Source organism: Simochromis diagramma, unplaced genomic scaffold (assembly GCF_900408965.1).
Source record: "Simochromis diagramma unplaced genomic scaffold, fSimDia1.1 OVJJ01000802.1, whole genome shotgun sequence".
Lineage (NCBI taxonomy): Eukaryota > Metazoa > Chordata > Actinopteri > Cichliformes > Cichlidae > Simochromis > Simochromis diagramma.
Genome location: NW_024387492.1, coordinates 21,063,106 through 21,072,941, shown reverse-complemented (window position 1 = coordinate 21,072,941; position 9,836 = coordinate 21,063,106). Strand labels below are relative to the sequence as shown.

The 9,836-nt window shown below is 39.9% G+C and overlaps 1 protein-coding gene and 1 long non-coding RNA gene across 4 annotated transcripts; one reads left to right on the top strand and one right to left on the bottom strand.

The window, feature by feature from the left end:
• Window positions 1-1,301: 1,301 nt before the first annotated feature.
• Window positions 1,302-9,587, top strand: LOC120724760 (cytochrome P450 2K1-like). Of its 3 annotated transcripts, none has more exons than XM_040017162.1 (9): window positions 1,302-1,684; window positions 4,731-4,893; window positions 4,980-5,129; window positions 5,224-5,384; window positions 5,473-5,652; window positions 5,859-6,000; window positions 6,128-6,312; window positions 8,335-8,476; window positions 8,558-9,587. In XM_040017162.1, the coding sequence occupies exons 1-9, from the start codon at window positions 1,478-1,480 to the stop codon at window positions 8,743-8,745; spliced, it is 1,518 nt and encodes a 505-aa protein (XP_039873096.1). In that variant the 5' UTR covers window positions 1,302-1,477; the 3' UTR covers window positions 8,746-9,587. The 3 variants fall into 3 exon arrangements, with proteins under 3 accessions (XP_039873096.1, XP_039873093.1, XP_039873095.1); XM_040017159.1 differs by lacking the exon at window positions 1,302-1,684 and adding an exon at window positions 4,291-4,610 and having other exon boundaries at window positions 5,473-5,676; XM_040017161.1 differs by lacking the exon at window positions 1,302-1,684 and adding an exon at window positions 4,294-4,610.
• LOC120724768 lies at window positions 8,793-9,766 on the bottom strand. The gene is made up of 2 exons (XR_005693987.1): window positions 9,409-9,766; window positions 8,793-9,026 (listed from the first exon to the last, which is right to left on the bottom strand). It is a non-coding gene; the product is annotated as an uncharacterized LOC120724768 (long non-coding RNA).
• Between the last annotated feature and the right edge of the window lie 70 nt (window positions 9,767-9,836).

Here is a 9,836-nt window from a genome sequence, read left to right as displayed (position 1 = left end):
GCATTTTGAAAAAGAATTTAGACAAGGGCGTGGTAAGAAAAGAAAACTATCAAAATAAGGATCCATCGTCCCAACTGTGTTATTTAAAATACTTTCTGAGCGTTTCTCCTCAGGGGTTTCACTGTGGCTATATGTAATCATTTCTCATGGCTTTTTTTGGTCTAAAAGTGATTCATGAATGGAAATGAGGCTCTTTGCATTTACTAATGTGAGAGACTTCCGGATGGAGAGCTTGTGACAGAAGAATGTCAATAACAGAAGAATGTCAATACCTCATGTTTACGTCTAAAGGTACAGTTTAGTTTATTTAAACTGGGATGAACTAGTACTGCATTACCTGACTGTATCTGACCTTATTCTAGTGTTAGAAATTCTGTTTAAACAGTAATATATGGTTTGAAGTACCAAATGCCATTTGAAATATGATTTCTGTCTAACACATTACTATGGATGGAGTGCCAAAATAAATTAAATAAATACATCAATAAATACAAATGGATTGCATTTATAATTTTTTTCAAGGCACCCAAAGCGCTTTATAATTCATTCACTCTCACATTCACACACTGATGCAGGCAAACCACAGTTGTAGCCACAGCTGCCCTGGGGCAGACCGACAGAAGCGAGGCTGCCATATCACGCCATCGGCCCCTCTGGCCAACACCAGTAGGCGGTAGGGTAAAGTGTCTTGCCAAAGGACACAATGACCAGGTCAGAGAGAGCTGGGGGATCGAACTGGCAACCTTCCAGTTACAGATGATCTTCCCAACCACCTGAACCATGGTCTCCCCCAAATAGCAAATAGTTACTTGCTTGAAATCACTGGGGTGACCACACAGTTGTACAACTGCACAGAAAAATAAGCTTGAGAACTTGGCTGAAGCAAAAAAAACAAACAAAAAAAAACAACAACTTTATTTTTGTATCAAACTGTAACCATCTTAATGGTGTTCATCACGAGAACAGCTGCTACACATGATTCAGGTCTTCAGTGGTAAGTCCGGCATTTTTATAAATCTGTTTTCCAAACAGTAACAGCTTAGCTCTATATTACATTTATTTCTCATGATTAAATACAAATAACTGTAAGGGATAATATCTGGAAGATTCCTAAGGCCTTAAAAAGAACCAGAGAAATCTAACAGATTTTGTCACTATTTCACTTTTTATTCATGATCCTTTAACTCAAATACACTCATTGTTTGATTGTAGTTAAACAATAAGAATTCGGTGACAGGTCTTTCTGAGTAGAAAATCAATATCAGTATAGAGCAAAGTAACAGCTTGCTAACAGTAATGATTTACTAAGTCATTCAGATTAACCTTTATACTGCATTTTCCCACCCCCTTGTAGTGGATGTCTAGATTTATCAACTAAGAAACAAAAAAAAAAAAGAAAAAGAACTTCAGTACCAAATGCTGGGTCAGTGAGTCGCTGTGTACAAAGAACTATTAGAGGACATTTTGTTTTATAATCATGGGGATATTAGATGTTTTTCTCCAGTGTTTCAGTTCTTCGTTCTTATTGGGGGCTGTCATAGTCCTCCTGCTAATCTATTTAATTTCCTCTTCGAGTTTCAGTACTCAAAAAAATGGTAAGGAGCCTCCAGGACCCAGACCACTTCCGTTGCTTGGGAACCTACTTCAGCTTGACCTGAAAAAACCCTACAACACATTACTGGAGGTGAGTTTGTTTTTGCATTACTTTTCTTTTAGGTGGTTTTCAAGATTCAGCTCTACAGGGAGCTGCCTACATTTGTTTTGTTGGATTTGTGTCAAAGAATGAACTTTTTTCCGTTCTTAGTTATCCAAGAAATATGGATCAGTCTTCACGGTCTATCTGGGAACTAAAAAAGTGGTGGTCCTGTCAGGATACAAGACAGTGCCTTCCCCTCTCCCCCCCCCACCGCAGGGAAAAGGGTAACACCACCTGGGTCTGGGTGCAGTTCCCCCCCTCCAGGGGCAAGGGTACCTAGACCCGGGGCTTAGAGTACGCTTGGGGAGTGTGATTGTGTGTACAGCGTCTCTTTATGTCTGTCTCCACGTTGGTTGAGTGTGGAGTAAGTGTATATGAGAGCATGAGGGTGGGAATGGATGTTTGTATATGTGTGTGCCTGTATTTCTGTGTCTATATGTCAGGTTGGGTGTCAGGCGCCACCTCTCTGGGGACATCTTAGGCCCTCCAAGGTATGGAGGCCTATCTCCCCCTACCACCACTTCCCCTGCCAGTGGCGGACTCCCTCAGACATCGGTGCGTTGGTGGTTCTTTGTGTCCGGGGATGGGCGTCCAGGTACACACCGGCTCACTCCTTGGCGGCCGCTTATCGGGGCCTGGAGCCTGGGGCTTGCTCGGGCCACTTCGGAGGTGGGGTGCCCCCGGCCTCTCGGCCTGGGGCTCGGTCACTCAGGCACGGCTGACTGCCGGCGGAGCTCACGGGCGCGTCACTGCAACTCCCCCTGGCTTCTGCTCCGCGGCTGCTGGGTGAGCCCTCATCTGGGACTCTCCTCAGCTCTTTCTGGGACAGTGGCGCGGCTGCCCCTCTGTTGGTCTTCCTTGGTCTCTTGTGTTCTGGGGGCCTCTGGATGTCTGGAGTTTTGATCTCCTCCATACCTGCTTCATGCCCTGGAGGACGGGGCTGTGGCCCCCCCACACCCTCTAGCAGATCATTACATGAAGGAACCTTTTAAAAAACAAAAAACAAGCGCGTCCATGCTCACAGGTGTACACACGGGTGATCACACCCACAAACTACACCCTTTTTGGCTCCTACCTCAAAGCACACTGTGTTCTGTTGATCTTATGTGCTGCACAATAATGTGTAATATTTAGTATTTACTGTCATATTCCCATATATCATTGTGATGTTGTTTATTCTATTACTCTTGTTCTCTTCTGCTTGTTTTCTTTTTTCTTTCTCAGCAGGTGACCCAGGTGACTGATATATGCATTTTTTTTAAAAAAAAAATTTCTTCTTTTTTTTCTTTTTCTGCTCATTCTGTTGGTTTTTGGGTTTTGCCCTTCTCCCCCGTCCCTCTTCTCAGCTGTTTCTCTTTCCCTCTTTCTTTCTCCCCTTCTTTCCCCCAGTCAAGTCTGTCCCATATTCAGTAAGTGAAAATAAAATAAACAATAAAAGGTGAATCAAATGGACCATTATGGCAAGGCTGGGATGGTCAATTTGGTAAAGTAAATCCGTTGGGCATCTTTCTTTGCCTTTAGACAACAATTCTGATGGCAAAAGAGCCAAACGGGACAGGCAAAAAAAAAAAAAAAAAGGATACAAGACAGTGAAGGTGTCCTACTAGAGCAAATGAAGCTTCAAGAAGCTTTGCGCTGGGATGAACCAATTGGATGAAAAGCTTCAGTGCTTCATGAAGCTTCATCTGCCCATCACTATTGGCAATGTCCGGGGGTCCCCTGAGAGTGGAGAAAGCACAAACATCAGGAAACACATAAAACAATTATGAACAGACGAAATTGCAGCAGCCCTGACTGACAAAGGTTTGCAGACGATCTGGCGAGGTGTGAGTCTGAACGCTGGTCTTAAGAAGCCGGCAATTCCAATTACACTCAGGTGCAGCCTGTCAGCATGATGTGGCAGCTCCGCCCAGGGGTAGAAATGCCGACCGTGAGGCCCAGCACTCACACGGACCATTACAGAAATGAAGACTTATAGGGAACAACTATTCAGCATCCAAAAGTATAGTTCATTTTGACTGACATGACATAAGTAATGTTGTCAATGGCAGAGAATTGTATGAAAGCCACTGATACATGTCCAAGAGCATTTGCAATTTGATCAGAGGAAGGAGAAATTGCTACTATGATGTGCAGAAATGACTAAATGTTGTGGAGTTTGCACTAATGGTTTTGAGAATTTTCATTCTGATCTGAGAAAAGCACCAAAGCGACTGAGAAAAACTGTAATTTTACCAAAATGATTGAGAAAGACTATAATTAACGGGGTATAAAATAACTGGGTAAATATTTCCAACCTTTTATATATATATATACCTATATGTATAGATAGATAGAGATAGATAGATATAGATAGCTATATAGCTATATATATATATATATATATATATATATATATATATATATATATATAAAACATCTTACGGTTGCAGCTGAGCTTGTGGTTGTACATAGAAATGTCCTTCTAGTTGCTTCAGATCCAAGTACAATTTTAATATTTGCATATTTGCACAGTCCAAAGTACCAGTTTGTTCACGGTAATGGTTTACTAGGTCATTCATATGGAACCTTTCTACTAAATCATCCCACCCCCTAGTACTTATTGTCTAGATTGGGCACCAACGAAAAAATCTAGTTTAGTACCAAATGCAGAGTCAGATAGTGTCTCTGTAAAAAGAACTCTCAGTGGATATTTGGTTTGAAAACCATGGGGATATTAGATGTTTTTCTCCATTGCTTCAGTTACACATTCTTGTTGGGGGCTTTCACAGTTTTCCTGTTCATGTATTTAATCTCCCCTTCCAGTTTCAGTACCAAAAAACATGGTAAGGAGCCTCCAGGACCCAGACCACTTCCGTTGCTTGGGAACCTACTTCAGCTTGACCTGAAAAAACCCTACAACACATTACTGGAGGTGAGTTTGTTTTTGCATTACTTTTCTTTTAGGTGGTTTTCAAGATTCAGCTCTACAGGGAGCTGCCTACATTTGTTTTGTTGGATTTGTGTCAAAGAATGAACTTTTTTCTGTTCTTAGTTATCCAAGAAATATGGATCAGTCTTCACGGTCTATCTGGGAACTAAAAAAGTGGTGGTCCTGTCAGGATACAAGACAGTGAAGGAGGCACTTGTAGACTATGATGACGTGTTTGGAGACAGGAATCAACCAGAGATTATGCGTGAACTTAGTCAAGGACATGGTATGAAAAGTGACTATTATGCTACAATAAATGTATTTTTCAGAATCTAGTGTTAGTTAAACTACTTTGTAAAAATTTCATTTCAGGGGTTTTGTGGTCCAACGGCGATTCATGGAAAGAAATGAGGCGCTTTGCACTGACTAACCTGAGAGACTTTGGGATGGGCAAGAGAGCATGTGAGGACAAAATAATTGAAGAATGTCAATACCTCATCGAAGTTTTTAAGAAATTTCAAGGTAAAACTAATCACATTGTGATGAGTTTAGTAAATAGTAAATAAACTGACATTTTTTCTAAAGTTCATGTGCTATTTTATTTCTGTTGTAACAGGAGAAGCTTTTGATACAACCCAACCAGTTAACTGTGCAGTCTCTAATATTATCTGCTCCATCGTCTATGGCAGCAGATTTGAATATAATGATCCAGAGTTTATACTTCTGGTAAAGCGAACATCCAGAATTATTAGACTTGGTGGAAGTCCCTCAATACAGGTATTAATTGCTACTTTTTGAAGTATTATTCACTGACAGTATTATTTATTTTGCTGTGCATAAAGCATTACTTTGTCAACTTTGACAGATCTTTGACATGTTTCCATCGCTCTTCAAGTGGACTGGGGACAGAAATGAAATACACAAAATATATTCTGCTAATAAGAAACAAAACCGAGCCATCTTCAGTCGCTTAAAAGAGAGTCTGAATTCCCAGATGTGCAGAGGCTTTGTGGATGCCTTTCTGGTCCGCAAACAAAATCTGGAGGTTGGACTGTCTATCATCTTTCAAGTTGGTGTTCTCGGATGTTTAACTGAAGCTCAGGGTGAAACTGTGCATGTTCCTGCCCAAAACTGTAGCTGTGTGTTCATAGAACTTTGAAATGTATCTGAAACCTCTGTTGATTTGCAACTAAACTAAGCTTTAGGATTAGAATGATTTGAGTGACTTTTCTGTTAAATGTCTATGTGCAGGAATCTGGGATTACCAAAAGTCACTTCCATGATGAAAACCTTATGATGACAGTCATGAATCTGTTTGCTGCCGGCACTGAGACAACATCAACTACACTGAGATGGGGACTTCTGCTTATGGCCAAATATCCAGAGATACAGGGTGAGGAGCCTAAGTAAAAAAAGACAAGATCAAGTGAACCACAAAGCTTTTATGTATTTATTTAGTATAAGTGAAGTGTTTTAGTCAGGTAATGGGGATGTGTCCACTGCACTCTTTTATGCTTCAGATGAGGTCCAGGAGGAGCTGAGGAGGGTCATAGGAGATCGACAGGTGCAGGTTGCCGATAGGAAAAACCTTCCCTTCACTGACGCCGTCATCCATGAGACACAGAGACTGAGCAGCATCATCCCCACTGCACTTCCTCACAAAACCACCCGAGACATCACTTTTCAGGGTCACTTTATTGAGAAGGTAACACTAACACACTTACTATGGAAAACCGAAGATATACCAAAGAAATATCTTGATAGAAAAAATAAATGCAATATGAACAATGTCCTTTCAAGTTGGGGCCATGATACATGACGACAGGCAGGTCAGCCTAAATGCAGACAAAGGCATAGGCATTGCTTCTACTGATTTATCTGTCAGCAGGAAACTGAAGCTTACAGGGTGGTTGGCAGGAAAACTGCTGCCAGCAAAAGAAAGCTTTAAAATCATACAGGCAAGAATTACCCAAGTTATCGTAAAAAAACAACTAAAAAACAACAAAAGCACCTTGCAAAACTTTGTAAAATGTGAAACTGGAGAATAGATTATGTGCCTTTTAGTGTGCTATTCTGTTTTTCGTGACACTATTGTACAGATTCACAATGCTCTTTTTCTTTTAGATATTTTTTTCTGGCAATTTTGCCTTTATTGGATTATGTAGCAGTTAACGTAGACAGGAAACTGGGAAGAAAGAGGGGAAAGACACACAGCAAAGGGCTGCAGGTCAGACTCACACCTGAGCCTTCCTTCTCCAGCCGTGTAGCCACCTGCTCACCCACTGAGCTAAAGTGGCACGCCAACAATCCTCCTTTTAAAACAGCATGTAAACAAGAAGCTAAAGTGAGTGCAGAACCAATTAATAATTATAAAGAGCAGAACAAAGCAAAATGCATATGATGGATTCTAGTTTGAACACTCTGGAGACAAAGTAAGAGAGGCAAAGTTGAGATTGTTTGGACATATGCAGAGTGGGGGAATTAAGGATTTTGGACAATGGTGAAGACAGAGCAGCCAGGCAGGAGGAAAAGATGAAGACCACAGAGAAGATGTATTTAAATAGTGAAGAAGGAGGACATGCAGAAGGTTAATGTGAAAGAACAGGGCGCTAAAGGGAATAGCTGAAAGAAAAAAAAAAGAGGAAGTTGCCTGCTGTTCACAATAATATTAGAAAAGAGTGCAAAAACGACATGCAGGCCATCAAACGCTATATTTAAAGTAAATAAATGCTGATTAATTTGGCAAAAGGTAGCATTATAAAGGATTACATCAGAGGGAAGGCTCAGGCTGAGCAGTTTAGAGACAAATTCAAAGAGCCAAGATTGAGATTATTCATACATTTGTTTGAGGAGGGATATTAAGCATGTTGGACAATGGTGAAAAGAGAGCAGGCAGGAGGAAACATGAATATAGCAGTGCAGGAAGACATGCAGGAAGACAGTGTGACAGAAGACAGCAGATGAATAATAAAAAAAAGAAGAATTACAAAACTGTTATAGAAGAATGCAAGTATTTTCACCAATATGCTGCTGATCACAGCCTATATGCAAAGGGAAAAAAAATGCTGATCAATTAATCTGTGTTGCAGCTAATCTGGATTTGTATTTCCCTCTTGTCTGGATACCCAGCTGATTCAAATACTCCACCTTGAGTAATAAACTGTGATTTTCTGGGGCGACCGAAAAACAAATTTAAAGTTAAATAACAAAATGTCCTTTTACTACCATAAAAATATAGAATATAGAATTTTTTAGTAATTACACAATGGAAAATGTATCGAATTTTATGGTAGAATAAATTAAAATAAATGGGAAATTATGTAATGAAATATCACCCATAAAAAAGTTTAAAATATATATATATCTATATACTGTTGTTAAACTAGTAACTGGATTTGTATTCTACAGTGTTTTTGATTGTACTGTAAAAGGGGTTGCCATGTCTATCTTTACTTAAGTAGAATGTATATTTAATATTTCTTCACTGTTAAAAAGGTATTTAACATAAAACTATTGAATTTACCCTTTAAAGAAATTCTGAAAATGGCTTGTAACATACTGTTAATATCAAGTATATATTCATACTGATCAGACAGCCATTGACCATAACCCCCCTCATTACCTTTGCTAGAAGAAGTTTGACATTAGTAACATAAGTAACTTCTGTAAGCTATTAAAATGTATCATATAAAAAGCATTTTTAGTTTGTGTATTGTAATTTGTGCAGGGAACCACAGTGTTTCCTCTCTTGACATCTGCCCTGCATGATCCCAACGAGTGGGAAAGACCGCACAGCTTTTATCCTGCTCACTTCCTGGACAAAGAGAAAAAGTTTGTCAAGCGAGATGCCTTCATTCCATTTTCTGCAGGTTTGTGAGCTCAGCCATCACTGTTTAGTTTACTTTGACTCACAAGAGAGCCAGAAATGTTTCATGAATTCTCTCTTGCAGGTCGCAGGATTTGCCTCGGAGAGAGTCTGGCCAGGATGGAGCTCTTCCTCTTCTTCACCACCCTCCTTCAACATTTTCGTTTCACTCCTGCACCTGGAGTTTCAGAAGAAGAGTTAGATCTGACTGCAGTTGTGGGCATTACTCTCAGCCCTTCACCTCACAAACTATGTGCTGTTCCCTGTATGTAAGAAGGAGGCAGTCTAAACAAAGTTGTCCTATCTTCTCAATCCTTTTATAAAAATGAGTTCTTTTGGGTAGTTTCTTGTTTGGTTGGGGTTTTTTTTTATCAGCCCTTTATTTCATTTCTACAACATTTCAATCCTCCGATTTTTATGAAAATATGAGCATATTGTTCCGTTTTTAGTTATCATAGTTATCATAGGCATAGGGATCGGCCTTTACAAACTAATGAAGCCCAAATCATTGTAACCATTTGGGCTTCATTGATACGTGTATGCTTTTGCACGAGCTGGCGATGGGCACCCTTTTTTGCCAAGGTTGTTAATCTTGTCAAACTGCATGACACACTGACAGACAGAGAAGACTGAAAATGACCATTCTGCGGATCCAACATCTAGAAGATGGAGAGTGGAATATGAAAACAAATCTAACCAGTTAACCGGCATTTTACGTCCCAGGGCCTAGCTAATAAGAAACGATGTAAATAGGCTGAACATTCACGTTTTCGCACAGGCTTGGATTTTTTTCCAATAATAAAACAATAATAATAATAAAACACAGAAACTTTAGAAAATGCACTTTGTATTTACTTGTGTAAACAGCACTGCCGTTTCACTCCTGCACCTAGCATTTCAAAGGATGAACTCCAACTAGTACCCTCATTCCTTCACCTCACAAACTTGATGCTATTTCCTGCGTGTGATGAAGTTGCATTTTTTTCCAAAGTTGTCCTACCCTGACGCCTGTCAAGGAATTCAGCCTTGAGTGCTTTCTGTTTTTTTCTATTCTTTGTTATTTCAGAGAAGCTCACATGAAGTGCAAAATGAAATAAACTGATTTTGAAGAACAAGACTGCCTTTTCTTCTTACCTGTAAATCTCCACCTTGTTCTTTGGTGAGAGGTCCAAATGGTCCTGTTTTATGTAGTTTAGCATCACACAAATGCATCATATACTAGTATAGAGACATATGAGAGGAATGAAGTGATTTATTTTGAAAGTGTTTTAATGCAGATATGCTCATCCTCCATCAGGGAAGTAACAACAAGACAAGAGACAAGTTTTTGGGGTTTTTACCTGTCGTTAACCTGTCCATGGTTA